Raw genomic sequence first — 26,236 nt, 5'->3', positions numbered from 1 at the left:
GCCTTCTCAAGGAGTGGGGAGGGGCGGGAGGAAAGGAGAGAATTTGGAAATCAAAATTTGGGGGGGGGGCAGGGCAATGAGGGTTAAGTGACTTACCCAGGGTCACACAGCTAGTAAGTGTCAAGTGTCTAAGACCAAATTTGAACTCAGGGCCTCCAGACTCCAGGGCTGGTGCTCTATCCACTGTGCCACCTAGCTGCCCTCAAATTTTTTTAAATGTTAATTTTTTTTTAACCTGTAATTGGAAAATATTTAACAATTTTCTTTTTTTTAAACAAAATAATTTTCAAAAGAAAAGTAGGTCCATGGAACAGACTAAATAACAATACCTAGAAGCAAATGAACACAGTAATCCAGCATTCAATAAAACCAAGAATACAAACTACTAGAGGAAAGAAGACCCTACTTAACAAGAGCTGTCAGGAAAATGAAAAAGCAGTTTGGTGGAAGACAGATTGAGACCAGCATCTTACACCACCTATCAAAATATGCTCTAAATTTTCAGTAGGACATTGTGACTTTCTCAGTTCCTACAACCATGCAAACTGCAACCCACCCATGCCCGCTCATCTTGTGTATCTCTTGTCCATGTCTTACCATAAATCCACCCCAAGGGATCGGTTCAATGTGCTGGGAAGATTCCTCTCAATTATCCATGCTATTTCACCAATCACCCAAGTTATCCTCACTCTTGACATGCTGATCAACTATCTTTTGTTCCTGGTCGTAAATTTCATTCTTGGATGACATACTTTATAAGGAGACCCTTCTCAGTCCTGTCCCTCCCCCACCCCCTGTACTTTAGGGCCCTCCCTGTGAAAACGACTTCTCCATTAAACTGAGAGCTCCCTGAGAGCAGGGATTGGTTTTTCCCTGTGTATCCCCTTGCTTAGTGCACAATAATGAGCACATCAATAACAAATGCTTATTGGCTGGCTACCTGCCTTTCAGCAAGGATCTGTGAGCCATCCCTTTATTTTATGTTTTCATTTAGAGCAAGAATGTCAAGATTAATATAATTGAGTTTCTAGTAGGGTATGACCACTGGACAGGGATCTCACATTTAGAGTACTAACAGCTGAGTCAATGTTTATAGATGATCTAAATGCTATGATTCTAAGAACTCCCCCTGCCCTTTGCTAGCCAAGAGGAGGCCACATAGGCCTGTGGCCCAAGACTTCATGATCAAGCATCCAACCTATTAGTGATAAGATTTTCTGTACTTAGTGAGGTTGGTCAAATTTATGTTATGCAACCTCAACTGGGCCCTCACCGCTGCTGGACAATGCTACTATACCTCCCTTACCAAAGCACTGTGCTGGTCTCCCCAGAAACTCTTGCAAACCTCTTCATCCCTCCTCAAACTTCTCTTGGGTCCCTCCTCTCCCCCCACTCTCAGTTGTTTCATCTTTAAGGATAAAATTGGGGCCCTTCTCTGTGACCTCTCCTCCCCTTTTATCTCATCTCTCAAATGCCTTTGGCCCCCATCTCCTCCACCTACCTCACACAAAGAAGTGGCCTTACTCCTGGACAAACAACCTCATTCTATCCCACCTCCTCTAAGAAAGTGATCCATCATCCCTGTTCTTATCACTTATTTTCAATCTCTACTGGCTCCTCTACTGCCTACAAACATGTCCATGTCAAAAACCCTCAATCCCATTCTTGCTCTTGTCTTCTTCCCTTTCCCTTTATAGACAAACTCAAAAAGGCCTATCTGCAATAGTGACTCCACTTCCTTTCCTCTTCTTTTCTATTTAACCCTTTATAATAAGGCTTCCAACCTTCAAAGTTACCAATGATCTTTTTTCCCCCAGGCAATTGGGGTAAAATGACTTGCCTAGGCTCACACATGCTAGTAAGTGTCTGAGGCTGAATTTGAACTCAGGTTCTCCTAACTCCATGGCCTCTGCTCTCTCCACTGCACCACCTAGCTGCCCCTCAGTGATCTCTTAATGCTCAAATCCAGTGGCCTTTTCTCAATCTTCATTCTCCTCTACCTCCCTGGAGCCTTTGACACTATTCATTTCTTTCTTCTCCTCGATACTCTTCTCTCTGGGACCCTCTCTCTCTCACCTGACAATTCCTTCTCTGTGTCCTTTGCTGGATCCTCCTCCAGATCACACCCTCCAACTAACTGCAGGTGGTCCTCAGGGACCCTCTTTCTCTTCTCTCCCTCCTCTCTTTCTCTCCACTTGGGTGATCTTATCAGCTCCCATGATTTAATGACCATTTCTACACTGATGATTCTCAAATCTACCTTTCCTGCCCCAAACTTTCTGCTGATCTCCAATCTTACATCTCCAACTGCCTTTCAAATGTCTTAAACTGGATGTTCTGGAGAAGTTAAATTTAACACATCCAAAAAAAACTCTTTTCCTTTCCCTCAAGCACTTCCTGCCCCGAGCCTTCCCTATTACTGCAGAGGGTAACACCATCCTTCCAATCACTCAGGCTCACAACCCAGGGTCAAACCGGATTCCTCACTACCTCTCCCCATCCTCCTCACCCCAATTGGATCTATTGCTGACATCTGTCAATTTCACCTTTGCCACATCTCCCAAACATGCCCCCCTTTTCTCCTCTTGCACTGTCCGCACCACCTCACACCTGGACTGTGGCAATAGCCACAGTGGTGGGTCAGCCAGCTTCAGGTCTCTCCTCACTCCAATCCATCCTCTTTTCAGTGCAGGTCTGCCATCGTACCCCACCCCACCCGACCCCGTTCTCCAATAAACTCCAGGATCACCTCTGGCATTGAAAGCCTTTATAACCTAGTCCCCTCCTACCTTTTCAGTTTTCTTACTCCTCACTCCCCAACAAGTGCACTTTGACCCAGTGATACCAGGGAGCAAGCAAATTAAGGTTCATGTATGTAGGTTGCGAAGATTAGTATGCCATAAGGAATGAGAGATACAAGGAATTAAGAAAAATATGGGAAGACTTGTATGAACTGATGAAGATTAAGAGAGGATAACTAGGAGAACAGTATAAATAACCAATAATATCAGTACTTTAGGGTTGGTGAACACTTTACAAATATCTCATTTGATCTTCACCACAAAAAAATTGATTCCCTTTTTCCCGATGAGTAAATGGAGACAGAGATTAAGTGACATGCCCAAGGTCACATAGCTAGTAAGGGTTTGAAGTTGGATTTGAACTCAGGTCTTCCTGATTCAAGGGCTAGTGCTCTAGCCACTGTGAACTTAGCTGCCTATGTGCGTGTGTATTATACGTATCTATATCTATATCTATCTATGCATATATACATGTGCATATAAACACAGGTATATATGCAATATACATACACACACGTGTATATGTAAACACATGACGCGTGTACACAAGACAGCTGCACATACATGCGTATGTCTACGTGTGTACATATATTGTGTATATGTGTACACACATACGCATATATTATCTATGTGTATGTGTATATACACACATAGACACGCAGACACACACATGCATTTTGGTTGTGCCTGATCCTGACTCCATTTGGGGTTTTCTTGGCAGAGATATTGAAATGGTTTGCCATTTCCTTCCCCAGCTCATTTTATATATGGGGAAACCGAGGCACACAGGGTTAAGGGACTTGTCCAGGGTCACACAGTTAAGTGTCTGAGGTCAAATTTGAACTCAGGAAGATGAGGCTTCCTGACTCCAGGCCCCGCGCTCAGTTCATGCTCCACCCAGCTGCCCATACACATGCATATATGCGCACGCACCTACATGTATTTGCATGCACATGTGTTTGCATGCATGTATTTGCATGTACGAGGAAGGGCACCTCACCACGAGGCAGCACGAATGTAGGCACAATCTTTCGGTTGGGAGATGAGAAAGCCCAGTGTTGGATGGGGAAGAGTGGGGGCGGAAGGCAGCTGAGGCCCCGGGCGACGCTGCCCCTGCGGTGACCCGGGACGCTGACCCGGGACGCTGACCCGGGACCGTGACCGTCCCACACTGCTGCCCCTTATTTAGCGCTCAGACCGGTCTGACGCCGCCCGGCCCACAGGTAGCGTGCCGGGGGTGGGGGCGGCTTGGGGGCCACGCTAAATAAAGGCTTTTTGATGATGCGCCCAAAGCCGCCTCCGGCTGGTCGGCGGTTTCCGGCCAGCCCTAGATTGGGGAGGGACTAGCAGCCCCGGAGCCGCTTCAAAGTCATGTGACATCGACTGTGATGTCACCCTCCCCCCGGGATTGGCTGAGGCCTCCTGTGCGCCGGAAGGAGCCACCCGCAGCCAGCATAGAGCACGTGGTCCCTGCCCTCCGGGCGCCTCCAGTCTAGCCCGATAGACTTGGTAGGGGGCTGCCCAGCGTGGAAAGAGCTCTGGACTAGGCGGGCGGTGCGGCAGGTATGTGTAGGGGAGGGGGTGCGGGGGGGGGGGTCGGGTCCGGCTTCGTTGCGAGTTACGTGCTTCCCGCCGTGGGCCTCAGTTTCTCCAGGTGGCGGACAGTGCGCCCCTTCGCCCCCAGGCACCGGGAGGTAGGGGTGGGGCACGAGGCCACCCTCCCTGCTTCCGCCTTCGAACGGTCCCGGCTGTTTCCGCGGGTGTGGTTTTGTTGTTCCTCGCCCCCTCCGTGCATGAAGCCCCGCCCCCTACCTCCCGTCCTCGTGCCCAGCCAATGGGACGCAGAGGCCGTGCGCCACGCCCCGCCCTCTGCCCCGCCCGGAGGCGGCTTACCCAGGAGCTGGGGCTCCTCCCCTTTGTCCCGAGGAAGAGAGGTCGGGGTCGGGCGGTTGGTGGGGCGTGGGGATGGGCTTGTCTGGGCGGGGGAAGGGCAGTCGGGATGGAAGCCAGTATGTATATAACCTCAGGGGCTGCACCATTCCCTCGCGGGTCGGTGAGTGGCGCGCGCCCCTTCGCCCACGTGCGCCCTGGCCACGGGAGGGGGAGGGGGTGGGGAGGAGGGGGTGGGGGGGAAGGGGAAGGTTTGGGGCTCCCCGCTGCCCCCTCCCTCCGTTCCTCCCCATGGCTGCCATGTGACTCTGGCCTGCGCTTCTGAGCGCTGCGGTTGGCGGGGGTCCCCATTTTGCAGACAGGGAAACTGAGGCTTGCTTAAAAAATAAAACAAAACACAAAACCCACCCAGGGTCTTGCCGAGGCCGGTCCTGAAACCGGGCCTCCCCCCACTCAGCCCGAACTGCACTAAAGAGGGGGGAAAAGAGGGGTCCCCCAACCTCCCACCCACGAGGCTGAGACAGAGGTAGCTTAGTAACCGAGGCCTCATAGGGTCCAGGGGCAGCCGGGCCGACTTCCCTACGGCCTTGGTCTGTTTTCTGCACCGCACCCCCACCCCCGCAAAACCTGGGAGGGGGTGATGTGGGATGGATTCAGGGGGAGGGAGAAGACCCCTTAAAGGGCCAGGGGACCCCAAGTCTGGAGACTATCCAGCTTCTACCCCCCCATTTGCAAATGGGGAAACTGAGGCCCAGAGAACTAAAGTAGTTCCATAGACCAGAAGGTTACGCTGGGAACAATTGGCAGAACCTACGAGGGTGGGTTTTGTTTTGGGTCCTGGGGGTCCCTCCAGGGTGAGGGGCTCTAAATCTTCTGGTCCTATAGGATTAGTTAGAAGAATCCTGGGCTGGGCACTCTGAGTGCTAGAGCTAGGAGGACAGGTGAAATAGGAAATAGAGAAGTAATAATGGATGTCCCTTTCCCCAGATCATACTGTGGGTCATGGGGAGTTTGTTATTGTTGTGAGAATCATAATTATTATTAGCCTCTAATTTTTACAGTGTGGTGAAGAGGAAAAAACAGGATTTGGAGTCAGAGGACCCTGGTTCAAATCCCGACTCCTCCACTTACAATCTGTGTGTCCTTGGATGAGTCATCATCTCTGCACCTCAGTTTTCTTATCTGTATAATGAGGGATTTGGTTATTTCCCATCCATCCCTCACAGCCTTCTGTCATAATAAATAATCATACTAATTCTAATAAACCTGCAGTTTGCATAATGGAAGGGCCTGGTTTAATTCCTCACTTATGGACCATAGTCATTCTCTGCTGCCTCGATTGTGTGCAGGTGACCTGAGTGGAAGGGAAAGACCCTGGAGCACCGACCAGGGTCATTTGTTGGGTTAGTGGTAAAGTTGGGCCTAGAGCCTTCGACTCGCTCTTCTCCCGTCCTCCCTGGGATAGACCATACTCCAGCCCCCTCATTTCCCTTGCAGAAACTCCGGACAGCACATTCGAGATGCCAGAGTCTGAGGATTTGACCCAGCTTCGGGAAATGAATCTCCAGCTCCTCCGGCAGCTGCGGCTGGGGCAGGAGGAGATCCGGAAGTCTGTGGCCTGGGCCAGGGGGGCAGCCCAGCAGTTCCCAAAGCCCAGGAATGAGGAGGTAGGTCTTTACTCCTCGCAGTTGTCCCAGTGCCCAGCCTAGAAAGAAGGCTCCTTACCAGCTTTGGAGGCTGGGTTTTTGGGGGGGAAAGGGGGTCAGAGAGAGAAGTAGGGGGGCAGACCTGGAGACTCTTCTCATCTTTGCTAGGGGAGCAGCCTCCACACACCCGAGGCCTGGTGCAGCAAAGATAAAGAGACCACGGTGCCAACTGAACCTCCCAGACAGTCAGTCCCCGGCCCAGCCCCTGGCACCACCACTGGGGATGAAGTCTCAGAGCAAGAACAAAAGGGGAGCAGCCAAGAGCCAGCCCCAGAGGGTATCGTGGCTGCCATTGAGACTGTGCAGAGTGTGTCTCCCGCCAAGTCCCCTTCTTCCAGCCAGCCCCAGGGTCAGGAGTCCAAGGACTACCGGAAGCCCAATTCCAGACCCACTCTAAGCTTGCCATCTTCCCCTGAGGCTTTGGGCTTGAGGCCCATGATCGATCCCCTAATGTTCGGGGTCCAGAGGTCATCCCTTGAAACAGAAGGCCTGGGAGGCCTGAGGTCCAACCTAACCACTCAGCAGTGGCAGAAGTTCAAGGTAAGAGAAACGGGAGCAGGGCCCGATTCAGGGCAGCAGCCACCAGCCGGATCTGGGCCCTGCTCAGGCTCCTCCTCTGTCCCAGAACATCCTCCCTCCTGTCTCCCATCCCCGCCCACTTAGCAGGACCCAGGTCTCCCCTGCCTTCCTAGCACATAGTGCAGTGGGCCCTCAGCTCACTCATGCTGCTTGGCCATTGGATGATCCAAGGAAGTGGCGAGGCCGTCATGAAGCCCTCTTGGTTAGAATGTCCCCATTGGCATCCTCCGGAGCCGTTGGGCTCCTCCGCAGCCTGCCCTTTGTCCTGGGAGAGGCAGGATCCCATCGCCTGCTCGTCCTTGAGGTGATGAACGTGGGTGAGCGCTTGCTCCAGGCCAGGCCTTGCATGTCCTCAGCTAGATTCGCTAGGTGACAGGTGGCCCTGTCCTCTCAGGCCTCGCAGGTGCCTCCCTGGTTTGGTTCTCAGTCCATCACCCCGAAGCTCCGCTGGCTCCCCACCTCTGCCACCCTGCCCAGCGGACAGCTGCCCTACTGGCCGTACCATAAGGATGTTCGGGTTCCTGACGAGAGCTGGCGGATGAAGCCTTACTTAGGCTATGACGTGATTGCAGGTGAGTCGTCCTACACGCACATGTGCGCGCCTTGATGGAGCGGCTTTGGCCGGGGGCTGGATCCCAAGACTGGGCATGGAAACAGGCCCAGGCCACATCACAGGCACACAAGGGGAAAGGCCAGTGTTATGGCCAGTGAAGGGGCTGGGCCCCTTGGGCAGAATGGGGCTGGGGCATGACTGGACTTCCTGATCGACTCCATCCACAGGTCATTTGTTAGTCACTTGGTGTGTGCCCGGTGCTTGGCTGAGGGCCGGGAACCCACAGACAAAAACAAAGCAGTCCCTGCCCTCAAAAAGCTTAGGTTCTGCCTGTGAACATAGATAAAGTCAACATATAAACAAAAGTGCATCCGGAATCAGTCGTGTTAAGGGCAAGAGTGTTCTTAAATGAGTTCGGGCCAAGGGCAGGGTGTGGAATGGCCGTCACAGGATCATAGATTTAGAGTTGGAAGGACCCAAGAGGTGGAAAGGTCTCATGTAAAAGGGGGCACCTCCCTGAGCCACATCCTGCAGAGAGCTGGGGAGTCTTCAGGGATGAAGAGAGGAGGGAAGGCATTGCAGGTGGGGGGACAGCCTGGGCCAGGGCACCCAGATGGGAGATGGAATATCGTGTTGGGAAATGGGAGGCAGCCTGTTTGACTGGAACGGAGAGTGTGGGAAAGGGAGTCCCTTCCTGGTTAAGATGGCTGTGATTTTCCAGAGGATCTGTTGAATGGAAGTTCCTAACAGAGCCCCATGCTTCTGATATTTTGCCCCAAGCCGCTCATTTCCTTTTCAATTCAAGCATTTATTAAGCACCTGCTGCATCCCAGGCACCAACCCGAGGATACAGCACTAAGGTGAAACAGTCCCTGCCCCACATGGAATTTTCATTCACTCAACAAACATTCAGTTCTGTTTACCAGTGTATGACAGACACAGTGACTTGTTTAAAGTTAGTAGAAAAGGTAAAGTCATCTATGATGGATTGTAGATCTGGAAAGGACTCCTTGGGCATCGCTAGGCCTTCCTTAAGGAATCACAGGCAAGATTCGCACTCAGCTCCTCTGGCTCCAAAGCCTGTGCTTGTTGTACCAAATGCCACTGTGGAAGGGACCTGCCTATCTCCCTCAAAGTAGCTGCCTTCAAGGTCCGAAGATGCTAGCCACCTTCCAGCTGCAGAGCTTGAACACAGAGGCTCCTCTGGGCATGGGCAGTGGGCATCCGAGCTCTCTCTTTAAGTGGTGAGAAATCTGAGGCCTAGAGATGCTAAGGAAGGTGTCTGGGCTTATCCTGGCAGTAAACTGTGGAACCAGACTTTGAACCTTCGGGCCTGTGCCCACTCCCTCTCACTCCCAGGCTCGGAGCCCTCACCCTGGGCACCGTGCCCTCAGCCTCCCCCTCCTCGGGAACCTCACTGTCCGTTCCTGTGTCTCCTCTCCCACTCCAGGGTTGCTGGACACGGCTTCTCCTGTCACCCATAAATCTGAAAACTACTTCTCTGAACTTCAGGATTTTCGGAAGGCTAATAAGGAAGAATGTATTTCCAGATACCCAGAGTGAGCAGAGGAGGATGGGAGGACGAGCTGTGGTTGGGGTGGGCGTGAGAGCCCCAAGGAGGGGGACGCTTAGTCTTTCTGACCTCCTGCCCACAGGCTGGAACCTCTGGACCTATCCTCTTCTACTAGAAACAAGCAGACCCCGGATTCCCATCAGTGTAAGTCACCCCCTCACCCCCAAGCCTGAGTCTCTGGCCGTGGGCTGCTCTTCTCTCGCCCTCCTGTCGCCTGAGGATCGGGGAGGCTCTGGAAAGGCTGCCCCTGGGATATCTGGGGCAAGCGGTTCAGAGTCAGAGGAGCCACTTCAGCCGCTGTTGGTCCCTTCTGGGGGGATACAATGAGAAAAAAGGACTCAAGGCCCCTGCCCTCTGGAAGTTTGCAGTCTAATGGAGTCTAGTGTATAAACAGACCTGACACCAAGGAAGGATGTGACGGACAAAAGAGAGCTGGGAGAGAGCAGAGGCAAAAGAGGCCGCGTCCCGCACGCGTGCGTGCGTGCATGCGTGTGTGTGTGTGTGTGTGTGTGTGTGTGTACACAGCATTCCATCTCCGTTCTGTCTGGCCCATCCTCCCAGGCTGCCTGCCGAGTACCCCGGGCCTAGCGCTCTGCGGCCTGCTAGGCATCCCCCATCTCACTCTGCTTTGGAGCCAGACTGCCCTCCTCGCTGTTTCCCATCTCCAGGCGTCTGCACGGGCTGGCCGTCTTGGCCCGGGTGCCCCGTGCTCCCGTCAGGACTCAGCTCGGGTGCCCCCTCCTACAGGAAGGCTCTCCTGATTCCCCAGGCTGTTAGTGTCCTTACCCCAAGATTCCTGTGCGTTTCTGTGGAGTATTTGGTATTCCCGTAGGACCACAGAATCCCAGGCCTAGAGTGGGGGGGACCTCTGAGACCTTCCCTCCGGCTCAGAAAAGTTAGGCTCCCAAGAGGAAGCAGACGCAGAGCTGGAGGAGACCCCGGCCCCGGATTTAGGGATTGCAGTGGTTTGGGAGTGGCCTCCTTGAGCGTCAGAGCTGGAAGGAGCCCCAAAGGCCTTCGCGTCCGGCCTCATTTTACAGACGAAACTGAGGCCCAGAGAGGTTCAGGGACGGGTCCCAGGTCACCCAGGAAGTTCATGGCATTGTCAGGATTCAAACCTGTGTCCTCCCACCCTGGGCCCAGCATTCTTACCGTGTGTGTCCTGCACCTGTCAGACATAAGCCCCTTGAGGGCAGGCTCTGATGTGTCTTGGGAGACATTGATCAGGCTCTGGGAGGAACGACTTGGAGGAGGCAGCATCGGATCATTCGAGGGAGGAGGGAGGGATGGGAAGGAGGACTCTGCTCCGGACCCGGGGGGGGGGGGGGGGGCGGGCTCACAGTGAGGGTGGGCATGAACCCAAGGTCTCTGGTGAGCAGGGAGGGGAGACTGGCCCTTGTCCCTGCAGCTGCCCCAGGAGGAGGGAAGAGTTGGCAGCACACCAGGACGGGGGGACACTTGTGACAATCGTGGCTGTCCTTTTCAGGTTTACATTGTTACCGAGTCAACCAGCGTCTGTTCACAGTTCCCCTGCATCCACGAGCCTCCTGCCCTGTGTGTAAAACCTCCCGCGGCCAGAAGGGGCCAGAGACCCTGGATCGCCCCGCCCAGATCAGGTGTCTGCAGGGAAGGGGCCGCCCGGTGTGAGCCCTTTAGTCAAGTGGGGGGGAGGCTTTTGGCAAGGCCCAGGCTCAGGGGTACCCCAGCTGAAGAGACCTTGGAGATTGTCAGGCTGGCTCCTCTACCTCCTTCCCCCCACCCCATTAGAGGTGACTGAAGAGATGTCTCTGTATCCAAACCCAGAATCTCTGGAAGGGGCCTTGAGCCCTCTTGTTTAACTGGAGTTAGGCACAACAACCCCCCACCCCGACTCTCTGCAGGGCCCTTCAGTATTCCACTGGAGAGCTTCCCATGTTCCCCATTGCATAAACAGCTCATTCCACACTGGGCCAGTTTTCACGGTGAGGAGGATTCTGGGGGCTTCTCTGTGGCTCCTGCTTGTACCCCTGGGCCAAGCAGTTTGGCCAAGTCTGCTGCCCACCTGCTGTGCCTCTCCCTGAGGGGCTTGGACTGGACCTCTGGAGCCCAAGAGTAGGTCCCTAGTCTTCTAGCATCCTAGGAAGAGATGCCCGAGACCTTCCCACACCAAGTGTGAGCTCTCAGAGTGGGGGGTGGGCCGTAGCTGAAGCCTGGGGAGGCCTCCTAGGCTCTCTCACCTCAGCTGACCTTCCAGGTAAGGACCGGACTGAGCCCTTCCCTCTCTCCCTTCCCACAGAGTGAGTGTCCCCTTCTCAACCTTCCTGCCACCCCACCAGTACCCCATTCATCGACGAAAAAGCTTCGATGCCTCTGACACCATGGCCTTGCCCCGGGTGAGTGACCAGCTGCCCGTCCCTCCTTGTTCCTCCATCCCCAGATGCAGCGTGTCCTTTGGGCACATCCCAGTGCTGGGGCTGCTGGGGCTTGGGGGGTGGGGATGGAACTTAGCTAAGCCTCAGTCCTTTTAGGACCACGGGGTCTAGAGAGGAGGAGGGGAAGGGGGAGAGGACCGAGGACTGACACACCTGTGATGTACAAGTTGGTGGGGACCGAATAGGGCTTCCTGGAGAAGCTTGTTTCATTCTCTGCTGTATCCCTTCCCCGTCCCAGCACTGCATGATGGGCTGGGACAACATCCCTGTGCCGGCAGCCAGCAGTTCTGCCCTTAGCAGCCTGGACCTCAGGACCTCCTTAGACCCCAGTGCTCAGCAGACAGAGCCCTTAAGTCACTCCCGTTCGGTAAATGCACCTGGGTCCATTCTGGCCAGCAGAAGAGCAGAGTGCCCTGCCTGTTGTGTGTGTGTGTGGGGGGGGGGGGGGGCATAGTCACCACAGGGGCGAGGGCGAGGGAGGGGGTGTTCTCTGGGGTGGGGAGTGAGGGGTGGGGTCTGTGCTTCCCAGAGAAGGGAGATGTGTTCTATCCTTGGCCTCTCCTGTAGTGGGTCCCTGTAAGCGGCACCCTGGCACCCCTCCGAGGAGGGAGCTGGAGAAGAGGGCTGATCCATCCCATAACCCCACTGTGCTCCCCATCCCTGCCCTCTGCCCCCAATCAGGGCACCAGAGGACCATGTGCCACTTGGGCCCCCACTCCTAACTCTGACCGTCTATTCTAGTCTAAGGTTTCAAGCTGGAGCTGGTCAGACCCGCTGCTCTCCATGTCTCGAACCACGCAATTCCAGCTGAGCAACTTTGCTGAGCGCTACTGGTCGGGTGGCAGGCGTTTCCCCCGGCCGGCCGTGAGGGCTCATCCTGTCCCCAGCCCCGCCCTGTAGGTGGGAAGGGCCCTGGCCTTCAGGAGGAACAGGCCGGGATTCCCCCATCTTCGCCCCTCATTCTCCTTCGGCCAGACTCCCAGGCTGGGATTGTTCTGCCCACCCTCAGAAAGAGGCATTCCCCACACTCTGTGGGGAAGACCACGGGACCCACTGTGGGAACTGCCCCTCTGGGAAGGTGCTGGCAGACTGTGGGGTGGGCTTGGGACTCAGGCCTACGCGGCCCCTGAGCCGCCATGAGGACAGAGGCAGCGGCTGGGGCCTTTTAGAAAATAAAACTGTGACATCTCCCAGGGGCTTTGGCCTTCCTCCTTCTCACACAGAACTTGCAGGACTTGCCTCACAAAGTCAGTCCATTAGCACCAAGACTCCAGAGTGGCCTCCCAGACTGACTGGGCTGCCTCACACTTGTGGGTTGTCTCAGAGGAGGCCAGTGAAGGCAGGCAGCGTAAAGGCTTCTGGGGCCTCAGCCCTGTCTCTGGACGATGAGCTCAGAGCCCCCCCCCCCCGTTCAGGTGGGACACCCCCGCTGCAGGAGCTTGCTATGATGAACACAGACTAGCTAAGAAGCCCGTTTGTCCAAGTCATAGTCAGACATGAACCAAAAAAGGTGCAAACATGAACCAGAAAGGGTATGAATGGGAGGATCGATACCAGTCAACGCAGAGTGAAGGAGCTCTCCTTTGGGTTGAGGTGACTCATGGAGCTCACCCAAGAGGAGCAAGCAGGGCATGAAGACGTGGTGGGGGCTGCCAGCTTCACTCCACTCTGGTCTTCCCAGAGGCTCATCTTTCAGCCACCAGAGGTGGGGTGGCCTCACCATCTTTTCTCTTGAGACTAGAATCCAGGAGTACCCCAAAGGACTGGACACTTGGAGACTGGAAGTTTGGCCAGTCTCAAAAGGGCCAACCCAGAAGAGTCCCAAAGGGACTTAGCCAGAGCTAAGAACTGAAGCTCTCTGGCCTCTCACCAACTGGGCCCTGTGGGCATTCATCTCCACTAGTAAAGAGAGAGTGCTTTCCTAGTGGGCTTTGGGGCAGGGGCTCCTTTTTGTACTGACTTCTCTGTGTATGTATTATCCACACACCCCACTTGAGTGTTGGCTTCTGGAGGTCAGGCACTGTTTGGCCCCTTAGCCTGTTGAATTGAATGGGGGTGGGTGGAGGGTGGGGGTGTTATTCACACTCCTTTCCTCCACAACAGCCTTAGATGGTTCCTCACCCTGGATTCTGTCAGCACCATGGCCCTAGAGAACCCCTAACCACTGGGGCCTGACCCAATCCTAATGAGGGCTTTTGGAGTACAGGCCTCGTAGGGAGGGAGATGGAGTCACAAATCCCATTCAAATATATGAAATATGGGAAGCTGAGACAAGATTTGAGGTTTTTAAAAAACGGGAGGGGAAGGAGCAGCAGAGCAGTTGTGGGGAACCTCAGAACCTCAGTTTGTTCCTTCATCCATTCTTTCATTCATTCATTCATTCTGCAAGGATTTATTCATGCCTAACTGTGCCAGGCACTAGCTTACAGCACCCTGACTTTGAAAAAGGAAACCTCTTGGGGGCTGGGGTAGTGGGGGGGGGTGGTTATGGGGAGGAGCCCAATGGAGTGGGGAGAGCAACCAGAGCTGAGGTGCTTAAGGTCCACTGCCATTTTAAATCTGGGATCCTGAGATCCACTAGGTTGAAAGTGACCCGTTTTTCCCAGGCAGCCAGGACTAGGAGTAGAGCAGCCCGGGGGGGGGGGGGTGTCTCCAGCAAGGCCCAGCCTTGGACTGCCCTAGAGTGGCAGGATAACGACCCACAAACTATCAGCAGCCCCTATGCATAGATGACCAAGCTCCTCAGTGCTTGGAAGAGTGGGAGCTACAGCCTTCGAGCATGAGATCCCAAACCCATCTCTGCTTTTCTTGATTATACTTAAGACCCTCTCCTGTCTCCTCCAAATTAAAAAAAAATGTTTTTCAACAAACATTTATTTTATTTTCTATTTACATGTAAGGGTAGTTTTCAACACTCATTTTCATAAGATTTAGAGTTCCAAATTTTTCTCCCTCCCTTTCCTCCCCCCTCCACAAGATCGCAATCAGGTTATATATGTACAATCCACAAGTGTTCTTTTTATCAGTTTTTCTATAGCAGTGCATAGTATGCTTCCTCATTAGTTCCTTGGGATTGTCCTAGATCATTGCACTGCTGAGAGTAGCTAAGTCATTCACAGTTACTCATTGAACAATACTGCTGTCACTACCCACAATGTCCTCTCAGCTCTGCTCACTTCACTATACATCGATGTTCATGAGTCTTTCAAGGTTTTTCGGGGATCATCCTGTTTGTCATTTCCTGTAGCACAGGTCCATTCCTCTACAATCATATAACACAGCTTTTTCCATCATTCCTCAATTGATGGACATTCCCTCGATTCTCAATTCTTAGCCTCCACCAAGTGTTGCTATAAATATTTTTTGTACAATTTTCCCCCCTTTTCTCTTTTTCATGATTATTATTGTTAACTGTTTCCCTTCCATCCTATTCCCTTCCCCATGATATTTATTCTATTATCCACCTTCTTTCATCCTATCACTCTTCAAAAGGGATTTGCTTTTGTCTGTCCCCTCCCCCACTCTGCCCTTCCTTCTTTTTCCCCTCTCTCTTTATCCCTTTCCCCTCCTATTTTCCTGCAAGGTTAGAGAGATTACTCTACCCAATTGAGTGTGTACATTAGTCCCTCCTTGAGCCAATTCTAATGAGATTGAGGTCTTTGAGCCAATTTTAATGAGTGTTAGGCTCATTTACTGCCCAGATTAAATAGATTACTCCACCCAGTTGGGTGTGTCTGTTAGTCCCTCCTTGAGGCAGCTCTGATGAGTTTAAGATCTTAGAGCCTTTTCTGATGAGTGTAAAATTCATTTACTGCCCTGCTCTTCCTCCACTCCATAAGCCTTTTCCTATTACTTTCATGTAGGATTTCACTTCTGCCCTTCCCCCTCCCCCAATGAATTCCCTTCACCCCTCAATTTAACCCTAAAGATGTTATCATCTAGCTAAGTGACACAGTGGACAAATCATCACCCCTGGACCCAGGGGGATCCCAGCCAAAACCTGGCCTCAGACACAAGATAGTCGCCCACTGTACAACCCCAGGTATGTCCTCCAGCTCCAATTATTTTTTATGGTTCTCTAGGGTCTTGTATTTGAAAGTCAAATTTGCCATTCAGTTCAGGTCTTTTCATCACAAATATCTGAAAGTCTTCTTTTTCATTAAAGTCCCATTTTTTCTGCTGAACGATAATGCTGAGTTTTGCTGGGTAGGTGATTCTTGGTTGAAATCCCCCCTCCATTTTTTTTTAATCATAAAAGTTTTATTATTTTCTAGTTCCATGTAAAGATAGTTTTCAACATTTGTTTTCATAAAATTTTAGTTCCAAATTTTTCTCCCTCTCCTCCCCAAGATGGAAAGAAATCTGATATAGATTATATATGTGTGTGTGTATATGTATGTATATGTATATGTACAATCACATTAAACATTTCTGAATTAGTTATGTTGTGAAAGAAGAATCAGAACAAAAGGGGGAAACCTCAAAAACAAACACACAAAAGTAGAAGCAGTATGGTTCAATCTGCATTCAGGATCCACAGTTCTTTTTTCTGGATGTAGAGAACATTTTCCATCATGAGTCTTTTCCTCCAGATTTCTTTAGAAAATGTGGGAGATGATCGAGAATTGGTCAAAGGATATGAACAGGCAGTTTTCAAATGAAGAAATCAAAGCTATTGCCATATGAAAAAATGCTCTAAATCACTATTGGTTAGAGAAATGCACATTAAAACAACTCAGAGGTACCACCTCACACCTATGAGATTGGCTAATATGACAAAAAAGGAAAATAATAAATTTTGGAGAAGCTGTGGAAAAATTGGAACACTAATGCATTGTTAGTGGAGTTATGAACTGATCCAACCACCTGGAGCTATGCCCAAAGGGCTATGGGACTGTGTATATCCTTTGACCCAGTAATACCACTGCTAGGTCTGTATCCCAAAGAGATCATATAAAAGGGAAAAGAACCCACATGTACAAAAATATTTATAGCAGCTCTCTTTGTGCTGCCAAAGAATTGGAAATTGAGGGAATGCCCATCAATTGGGGAATAGCTGAACAAGTTATGGTATATGAATGTAATAGAATACTATTGTGCTGTAAGAAATGAACAGGCAGATTTCAGAAAAACCTGGAAAGACATAAGTGGACTGATGCTGAGTGAAGTGAACAGAACTAGAACATTGTACACAGTAACAGCAACATTGTGTGATGATCAACTGTGATAGAATTGGCTCTTCTCAGCAGTGCAATGATCCAAGACAATTCCAAAGAACTCATTCATGATAGAAAATGTTCTCCACACCCAGAAAAAAGTACTGTGGATTCTGAATGCAGATTGAACCATACTGTTTCTACTTTTTGGCTGATTTTTTTCTTTTTTGAGCTTTCCCCCTTATGTTTTGATTCTTCTTTCACAATATGACTAATGAAGAAATATGTTTAATGTGATTGTACATATATAATCTATATCAGATTGCTTTCTGTCGGGGATGGGAAGAAAGTGTGATGTTTAAAATCTAAATTGTAGTCGACTTAAATTAGAAGCTTCAGCACCAGTCTTTGGGCATTAAACATTTATTAAAGCATGCAGGTGTTCACAAGGAGTTCAGAAAGTTAAGAAAAAGCCTATCTTGCATAGAGTTCCAGTCTGGTTGGGTTCTTCCTCAAGTCTTCCTCTAGGAGCCTGCTTTAATAAGGAACTGAACAGCAAGCTGCCTGTGGAAGCTTTTTTTTTTTCTTTTAGTGAGGCAATTGGGGTTAAGTGACTTGCCCAGGGTCACACAGCTAGTTAAGTGTTAAGTGTCTGAGGCCGGATTGGAACTCAGGTACTCCTGATTCCAGGGCCGGTGCTCTATCCACTGCGCCATCTAGCTGCCCGGAAGCTTTTTATAGTTCTGGAACAGAGGCTGTCCTTACACACTGCTTCAAGCTGATTGGTTGGCACCATCCAAATCCATTGGTTCTGAAGGTGTTCTGAAGGTGTGATTACAATCCAGTTAACTTGAAGTAGGCTAATCAGCAGATAAGCACTCTCACTTGATTCAGTCAGTCTAGATTAATCTCCAGGTGGGTCATTGAGTATCTGCTAAATCTCATTATTTCATCACAAAAGGGAGGAAGGGAGAAAACTTTGGAACTAAAAATCTTATGAAAACACATTGAAAACTATCTTTACATGTAACTGGAAAATAATAAAATAGTTTTATGATTAAAAAAAATTTAAAAAGAAAAAAAAATTTGGGAGAGTCAAGAATGAAAAGTATTCACTAAGGGCTTGGGGTCAAAATATGAAGTAGTTGGGGCAGAGATTGAAACAGCACCTAAGAGACTTACAATCTAGAGGTACATATGAAGAATGTCACAGCTGGGAGGGGCCTGAGAACCCAGTATGTCAGAGTTGGGAGAGCTCTTAGAAGATGGAATGTCAAATCTTGATTCAATTTGAGGGATCATCCTGTCGTCTACTCACTTTATGTCACATATATGGAAACTGAGGGAAAATGACTTGGCCAAGGTTGCGTAGCTATTTAGGGGAAGTCAGAACTGAGACCCAATTGTCCTGATTCTTGGTCCTGTGCTTTTTCTGCAGCTCCATGCCTTGGGAGCTTTGGGGCCCGGGAGGGTCATAGATAGCCATGTGCAGGACCCGGGAGATATTGGTAGCAGAGCAGAGCAGAGCACAAGACTAGAAGGGACTGGGCAGGCACCAATCCATGTTGAATCTCTGTTGGCTAAGGATTTCTCGGTGGTAGGGCATCGGACTGATCCAAGGGGTAAGTGGGCCATGGTGGTGGAGGGGGCTGTTGTCCTTTCATCTGCTGACCAGTGTACCCTCTGGCTTGAGGGATTCTATTTCTGGGACCCCCCTTCATATTGTGGCTAGAGCCACACTTAGAGAATCTCCATAAACAAATGCCAGTTGTATCGACTACATTGGGGGCAACTAGGTGGTGCAGTGGATAGAGCACTGGACTTGGAAGATCTGAGTTCAAATCCAGTCTTATATACTTATTAGCTTAGTGACCCTGGGCAAGTCACTTAGCCCCTATTGACCTCAGTTCCTCATCTGTAAAATGGGGACACATTGGAAAAGGAAATGGCAAACCACTCCAGTATCTTTGCCAAGAAAGCCCCATGGACAGAAGTCAAACATGGCCAAATAACATGTATTACATTGTTCTGATAGAACAGAGAGCATCACATGGAGATTCTCGATTATCTGTCTTTGTGGGGAAAAGACAGGGCATAGATGATACCAAACAGCAAACAGGCCAAGAGTGACTTAGGGATCTAAGAGTGACTTAGGGATCATCTGGTTGTTGATGCTAGATATGATAGGCCCGATGACCTGAGAATTCACAACAGTTCCATTCATTCAACAAATATTTATGTAAGGAGCTGGTGGGCAAGCCTAGTTGAGCCTGATGTGTAAACCAAGCTGGGGAAACTGCTTCTAGAAAAAGCACAAGGACCTGTGATAGAAGGGCCCTGCTCCTCAATTTGAAGCAAGTGTAGACATTTTGTAACTGGTTCCTTCCTATGCTAATGAGGCCTGTGCTGAGCTTAGTCTAGATTCCTATCTAGCTTCTTAACCTCACCCTTCCTTTCCAGCCCTCTCCATGTTAGAGATAGGCTAGCATTACCTCCCATACCGATGTAAAACACCTTTCTGGGTATTTCTTCCTCTCCTTTCCCAACTCAGATCCAGCCCTCTTTCTTTTCCTTTATTAAAAGTTACATTGGGGGGCAGCTAGATGGCGCAGTGGATAGAGCACCGGCCCTGGATTCAGGAGTACCTGAGTTCAAATCCGGCCGCAGACACTTAACACTTACTAGCTGTGTGACCCTGGGCAAGTCATTTAACCCCAATTGCCTCACCAAAAAAAAAAGAAAAAAAAGGAAAAAAAAGTTACATTGGGGGCAGGTAGGTGGCACAGTGGATAGAGCACTGGCCTTGGATTCAGGAGGACCTGAGTTCAAATACAGCCTCAGACACTTGACACTAGCTGTGTGACCCTGGGCAAGTCACTTAACCCTCATTGCCCAGCCAAAAAAAAGAAAAAAGAAGAAAAAAAACGTTACATTGGGGGCAGCTAGGTGGTGCAGTGGATAAAGCACTGGCCCTGGATTCAGGAGGACCTGAGTTCAAATTCAGCCTCAGACACTTGACACTTAGTAGCTGTGTAACACTGGGCAAGTCACTTAACCCTCATTGCCCCCCCCCCCAAGTTACATTGATACCTTTTTGTTTTTGTATTACTTTTTATTTCCAAATATATTCTACCTCTTTTCTCTTCCCCAGCAAACCATCTCTTGCATTCTTTTAAAAATTAAAATAATTTTTTCAACTAATGAAAACCCATTTTCTCTCCCACCTTCCCCTCGCCAATAAAAAAATAGAAAAGAAAATAGGATGTCGTAAATATAAATAGCCAAGAAAAAAAAATTCCCACATTGGCCATGTCTAAAAAACGAAGTTCTCATTCTGCATCCTGAGTCTGTCTCCTTTCTGTCAGCAGGGAGGTAAGATGTTTCATCGTGGATCCTCTGGAATCATGGTTGGTCATTGAATTGATCAGTTCTTAAGTCCTTTAAAGCCTGTCTTTATAATGTTGATATTGTGTAAATTGTTCCCCTCATTCTGTTCACTTCCTCTGAATCACTTCCTACAACTCTTTTCAAGTTCCTATGAAACCATCCTCTTTATTGTTTCTCAGAGTACAATAAGTTGCCATTCCATTCACCTACCATAACTTGTTCTGCCATTTCCCAATTGATACAAGCCATCTCTTGTTTTTTTGTTTTCTTTTGTTTTGTTTTTTTGTGAGGCAATGAGGATTAAGTGACTTGCCCAGAGTCACACAGCTAGTAAGTGTCAAGTGTCTGAGGCTGGATTTGAACTCAGGTCCTCCTGAATCCAAGGCCAGTGCTTTATCCACTGCACCACCTAGCTGCCCCAAGCCATCTATTGTTAAAAAAAAATTAAAAGGGGGAAGCAGTTCAGGAAAACTAACCCAGGTATCACTTGTGCCTGACAGTATAGGCAATTCTTTTTATAGCCATAGTCCCCCACCTTTATAAAGAACTCAGGGTAGGGCAGCTAGGTGGTGAAAGTCACTTAACTCTCATTGCCCCCCCCCCCCCAAAAAAAAAAACAAACTCAGGGCAGCTCCTTTTTCTAACTCTTCTGAGGCCAAGCTTGGTCTTTAAAATTACATGGCACTCAGTCTGGGGTTTGCTTTTGCTCTTTTCATTTCCATTGTTGTAGTCACCATGTATATTGCTTTCCTGGTTCTACTTAATTCACTCTGGATCGCTTCATCTAAGTCTTCTTTTGTTTTTCTGAATCCTTCATAATCATAATTTCCTATAACACAGTAATGTTCCATTTTGTTCAGCTTGTTTAGCCATTCTCCCATGAACAGGGACATTTTACTGTCTTTCTAGGATGTATCATTACTGAGGAACTGGGAAGGAGTGAGGGGAGGGGTCATTAATTGTTGGGTATAAAAGACTTCCTTTCTAGTTCCCGTGGTTCTAGTTGCTCAGAGTAAATGGAGATGGTGATAATACCAGGTAAGAATTTAGTAGATGATATGAAAAAGAAAAAGGGACAACTAGGTGATGCCATAGTGCATAGAATGCTGGGCTTGGAGTCAGGAAGACTCATTTTCTTGAATTCAAATCAGGCTCTAACTGAGTGACCTTGGGCAACTCACTTAATCCCGTTTGCCTCAGTTTCCCCATCTGTCAAATGATCTGGAGAAGGAAATGGCAAGCCACTCAGTATCTCTGCTTAGAAAACCCCAAGTCAGGGTCAGGAAGAGCTGGACACAACTGAAAACGACTGAACAACAACAAATGAAAAAGAAAGTAATGATGTTAATCAGCCATTGAATTTTTTTTTTTTTCCCATGGGAAAACTGGTCCCTAACTGCGGGTTATCAAGATGCTTGTGTGATTAAAAGATTTGTATGTGACCAGGAAGCCAGCCAAGGGGAAATCCAGGCTGGGAGAGAGCTGGGCATGTGACAGACACCTAAGACCCCAACCGACCTAGAGGGAAATGGGAGCTGTTGTGTAATCAAGTGACTGCTGGCCTTTGAGACAGGATGCTGCTACCTACTCTGGGGAGGAATGGAGGGTGGTCTATAGAGGTACCCCTTGTTGATGAGCCTCATGAAAACAGTGTCCTCCGAGCCCTGTCTGATATGGGTAGCAACAGTTGTCATCTGGCTGGTGGTTTTGGCAACAAAACCTCTGTTGCCCAGCTCAGAAGGCACTGCTGGGTAAAGGCATCCTGGAGAAATTACAACAATAATAACAGGTAGCATTTATATATCGCTTTGAGGCTGATAAAAAGCTTTACAAATAGTTAACTGTGAGGGGTAGCTGCTATTTTCCTCATTCTATAGATGAGGAAACTGAGCCTGAGAAGCTAAGCGACTTCTTGGGGCACACAGCTAGTCAGCATCTGAGACAGGATTTGAACTCAGATTTTACTGGCTCTCCAGCCATCCTTCTATCTGCTATGCCCCCTTGATGCCTAGGAGCCATAGGAGATCTTGGCTTCCAGTTCTCAGTGCTGTGGAATCTACCCCAGCTTAGGGGGAGGCCATTGCCAAAGGAAATATCCATTCTCAATTAACCACTGAAAGAAGATGGAGGGTTCTTAAGTTGTCTGCATTTCTTCTTCCAATTCCCCAGCCCAGGAGGGCTTCTTGGGAAGTGCTTTTGAGAGCATCGCAGCTGGAAAACCCCATTAAGACCCAGTCTGGTTTCCAATCTCATGAAAAGAAGTATAAATCTCCCTTAATGGTAGTGCCTTCTGCTCTGTTGATCATGCCCTATTTTTCCCACATGTAGCTTGTTGGCAAGTAGTTTTCAGCCTCCCCATTAGACTGTGAGCTCCTTGAGGGCAGGGCCTGACTTTGCCCCCCCTCCCCCTTTTTGTATCCCCAGCATTTAGCACAGTGCCTGGCACATAGCAGGTGCTTACTAAATGTTTGTTGATTGACTAAAAGAGTTAGGGTCGTGGGGTAGTAGATTTAGATCTGGAAGGAACCTGAGAGGTCATCTGGTCCAACAGCCTCATTTAAGAGAGGGGACCACACAAGTAGGGGAAGCTAGGTGGTGCGGTGGATAAAGCACTGGCCCTGGATTCAGGAGGACCTGAGTTCAAATGCGGCCTCAGACACTCGACACTTACTAGCTGTGTGACCCTGGGCAAGTCACTTAATCCTCATTGCCTCACAAAAAAACAAAAACAAAAACAAAATTTAAAATTTAAAAAGGCCACACAAGTAGTTAACAACAAAACTGAGATTTGGACCAGAGCCTCTGACCCCAACCCAGCAATTTGCCACTGAACCAAAATTCCCAGTTGGAACAAAATGGACCCGTGAAAAATGTAATCCACATGTCCATATCTAGAAAGAAATGAATGAAATCATGTTAAATGAAAACAGAACAATAGATTAATTTATTTTTAAGGCCTTAATTCGTTCCATTTATCCCCGAATCATGGTTATTTCTGGGGAAGTTCTCCAGTACTTTGCACTGAACCTTCCCTTTGAAGAAGAAAGACAATTAAATTTAAATATACAGAGCACTGACCACACCTAATGATGCGTGCAGCATTCTGTCCTAGAGGTCCCTAGCCTCTTTGTTGTTGTTGATCTGTCATGTCTGACTCCCAGTGACCCCATCTGGGGTTTTCTTGGCAAAGATACTGGAGAAGTTTGTCATTTCCTTCTCCAGCTCATTTTGCAGATGAGGAAACTGAGGCAAGCAGGGTGAAGGGACTTGTCCAAGGTCATACAGCTATTAAGTGTCTGAATCCAGATTTGAACTCAGGTCTTCCTGATTTCAGGCCTGGTACTCTATCTACTGCACCTCCTAGCTAATGATGGCTAGGTAAAAGCACTTGAAGATTTGCAAATCACTTCACAAATATCTCATTTGTATCTCATAACAACCCCAAGAGGTAGGTGTTATTATTATCTCCATTTTACAGATGAGGCAGAGGTTCCGTTAGATAGGAAATTTCCAGACTCTAGGTCTTGCCCTCTATTCACTTTGACACCTAGTTGCTTCTAACAGGAATATTTGTTTCATTATCTGTTCTCCAGCACCTTCATTTTTTCCTTTATTCAGAATTTACCCTCCTTTTCATGATCTTTTCATTTACATTGTTGTAGGTGTAACATTTATATTCTTTTGGTTCTGTGTATTTCACCCAGAATCAGTTCATACAATCTTCCAGTGTTTCTCTGAATTCCTCATATTCATAAGCTCACAGGTCTAAAGCTAGAGAGGACCTCAGAGGCATCAGGTACAACCTCCTCATTTTTATTCAGCAATAAACATTCTTTAAAGTGCCTACTGTGTGTCAGGCACTGGGGATACAAAGACCACAAATGAAAGAATTCTTATTTTCCTGGAATTTACCTTTTATCAGGGGTGACAACAGGTATATACACATGCGTATGTATATGTGCATGCATACACACATGCACATATATGTGTATATGCAGACAAACATATACATACATACACACATGTGGATGAAGAACTGAGGCCCGGGGAGGTTAAATGATGGTCACATGCAGGATTTGAATTCAGGTCCTCTGACTGTACACCCAATGCTCTTGGTAGCTACTCATTTCATTATTTTTCATTCCTCAGTGATAGGCCATGATACCCACATATCTTAACTCTTTTCAGCCATCTCTCCAAATGAGGGTCACCCACTTTGTTTCCAGTTTGTGATGACCTAGGTTTGCTTCTCAGCTCTTCCAGGAATAAGCCGTGTATCACTTAGACCCTCTGTTTCCTTATCTCACAACGAGGCACGTGAACTGGCTAATCTCTATGGGCTTTTTCAGCGCTGAAACTCTAATGACTGTCTGGACACACTGATGATCAGAACCATAATCATAACGCCCATACCTGGGGCAGGGCAGGGCCATACAGCAGTTATCTTAGTCACCAGTCATGGGGGCTAAGGAGGTTCAGGAACTAGAAGGCCTAGATGTTCAAAAGGATTGGGCCAACAGAGCAGGCTGAGCCAAGTCCTGAGCTCACTGGAGAGGAGAGAGAATGACCAGCAAGTCCTTAGAGAGCAGCAACGATCATCTGGCCTCACTTTTTGTGGTAGCAAGAACTGCAGACAACTGATCGATCGAGGAAGGGCCACAAATTGTGGCATGTGAATGTAATTCAGTATTACCGGACTGAAAGAAACAAGGGATAAGAAAACTATAGAGAAGCACAGGAAGATATATAGACTGATGCAGAGTGAAGTGAGCAGAACCAGGATGGCAAGGAACACAGCAATGGAAATGGAAATAAGACAAAACTGGGGATACTAATAGAAAATGACCAAGCTTAGTCCCAGAAAAGATTTGAGAAAATGTACCTCCCTCCTTGCAGCATTAGGGATGTTGCTTGCACTGCTAGATGGTTCATATGTTGGTTAGTTTTGTTGAACCGAATTTTTTTTTTCTTCCTTCCCTCCCTCCTTCCCTTTTTCCTTCCTTTCTTTCTTCCTTCTTCCTGCCTTCCCTTCATCCCTTCTTCCTTCTCTACCTTCCTCCCTTTCTCCTTTCTTTCTTTCCTTCCTTCTTTCTTTCTTTCTTCTTTTTATGAAAGATGGTTCACTGGATAGAGAAGAGGAAAAGATATACTTGAAAATGAAGGTAATATAAAAATAAAAGAGCTCAATAAATTTTGTTTTAAAAGAATCTAGTCTGGGCAGATTAAATTTCAAAGAAGAGGTGGCTACTTAATGATGGTGGTAGAAGAAAGATATGAAAGTGGCAGGTGTTGAGGTAGGAGTATGCTAATTTCTCCTCTCAGCCTTAGGTGTCAGCAGGATATATGAGAAAAGGTGAAAGTGTCAAGAAATGTGGTTATCTTCAGGAGAAAGCTAAATTTCAATTAGATGGGAAATGGAAGAGGATAAAGGGGAGTTAACTAGTAATGTGGAATGTTTCTCTTTGAACCAACAATTTTTCTACTGGGCATATACCCAAGAAAGGAAGGCTCTAAATCTGCCAAAATAGTTTCTACATAACTTTTTTTGGTGGTAGCAAAGTAATTGGAAACAAAATGAATCCACTGACTGGAGAAAGATCAAAGAAATAGGGCCATATGAATATAATGGAATATAATTGTGCAGTAAGAAATATAGTTATAGGAGAAAGGTGGAGCCAAGATGGTGGAGTAAAGGCAGAGACTCACCTCAGCTCTCCCAAATTCCCCTCCAAAAAGCTTTAAAATCATGCCTCAAATTGTTTTTTGGAGCTGTGGAACCAACAAAAGGTCAGGGTGAAACAATTTCTTAGCCAAAGACAATTTAGGAGATGGACAGAAAAGGTCAGTCTTGGTGGGGCAATGATCGGCACTGGATCCCAGAGCAAATATAGTATAGTGTTGAGCCAGGGTGCCAGCAGCAAGCCTCAGAGGTATTTCACCAGCTGCAGCAGCAGCTTCTGGAACTCTTAACCCACATATGGCAAGGGGGTCGGACAAATAGTCAGGAGATTAGAGAGCACAGGAAGGAAGAAGAGTCTGGAATGAAGATTATCCTGTGGGAAGACATTGTAAAGAAAGTCCAGAAGGAGAATCAGCAGCCCAACCTGTAGAGGAGTGAAGACAAGGGTCACCTTGGCAGTCTCCTTAAAATAGAAATTCTGGGAGGAACCAGAGGAGGTA

General features: G+C 48.6%; 1 protein-coding gene across 5 annotated transcripts; it reads left to right on the top strand.

Annotated features, from left to right (window-relative positions):
- The first annotated feature begins 4,206 nt into the window (after positions 1–4,206).
- On the top strand, positions 4,207–12,845 carry LOC122749196 (migration and invasion inhibitory protein). Of its 5 annotated transcripts, none has more exons than XM_043995422.1 (10): positions 4,207–4,364; positions 6,189–6,358; positions 6,506–6,937; positions 7,371–7,548; positions 8,980–9,088; positions 9,185–9,246; positions 10,589–10,718; positions 11,378–11,474; positions 11,752–11,880; positions 12,255–12,837. In XM_043995422.1, the coding sequence occupies exons 2-10, from the start codon at positions 6,212–6,214 to the stop codon at positions 12,411–12,413; spliced, it is 1,443 nt and encodes a 480-aa protein (XP_043851357.1). In that variant the 5' UTR covers positions 4,207–4,364; positions 6,189–6,211; the 3' UTR covers positions 12,414–12,837. The 5 variants fall into 5 exon arrangements, with proteins under 5 accessions (XP_043851357.1, XP_043851355.1, XP_043851358.1 ...); XM_043995420.1 differs by lacking the exon at positions 4,207–4,364 and adding an exon at positions 4,632–4,735 and having other exon boundaries at positions 12,255–12,840; XM_043995421.1 differs by lacking the exon at positions 4,207–4,364 and adding an exon at positions 4,728–4,854 and having other exon boundaries at positions 12,255–12,840.
- Positions 12,846–26,236: the final 13,391 nt, after the last annotated feature.

Source organism: Dromiciops gliroides, chromosome 3 (assembly GCF_019393635.1).
Source record: "Dromiciops gliroides isolate mDroGli1 chromosome 3, mDroGli1.pri, whole genome shotgun sequence".
NCBI classification, from domain to species: domain Eukaryota; kingdom Metazoa; phylum Chordata; class Mammalia; order Microbiotheria; family Microbiotheriidae; genus Dromiciops; species Dromiciops gliroides.
Note: the sequence above shows the minus strand (reverse complement) of the source record. Positions and strands in the feature narration are given on the sequence as shown.

What these genes read in the sequence shown, in the direction of transcription:
- LOC122749196 (XM_043995420.1), top strand. Translation starts at nt 4,636, where the DNA reads ATGGGACGCAGAGGCCGTGCGCCACGCCCCGCCCTCTGCCCCGCCCGG. An exon ending in GATCGCCCCGCCCAGATCAG is followed by an intron (nt 10,719 to 11,377) that starts GTGTCTGCAGGG and finishes CCCTTCCCACAG; the next exon opens with AGTGAGTGTCCCCTTCTCAA. An exon ending in CCTTAAGTCACTCCCGTTCG is followed by an intron (nt 11,881 to 12,254) that starts GTAAATGCACCT and finishes CGTCTATTCTAG; the next exon opens with TCTAAGGTTTCAAGCTGGAG.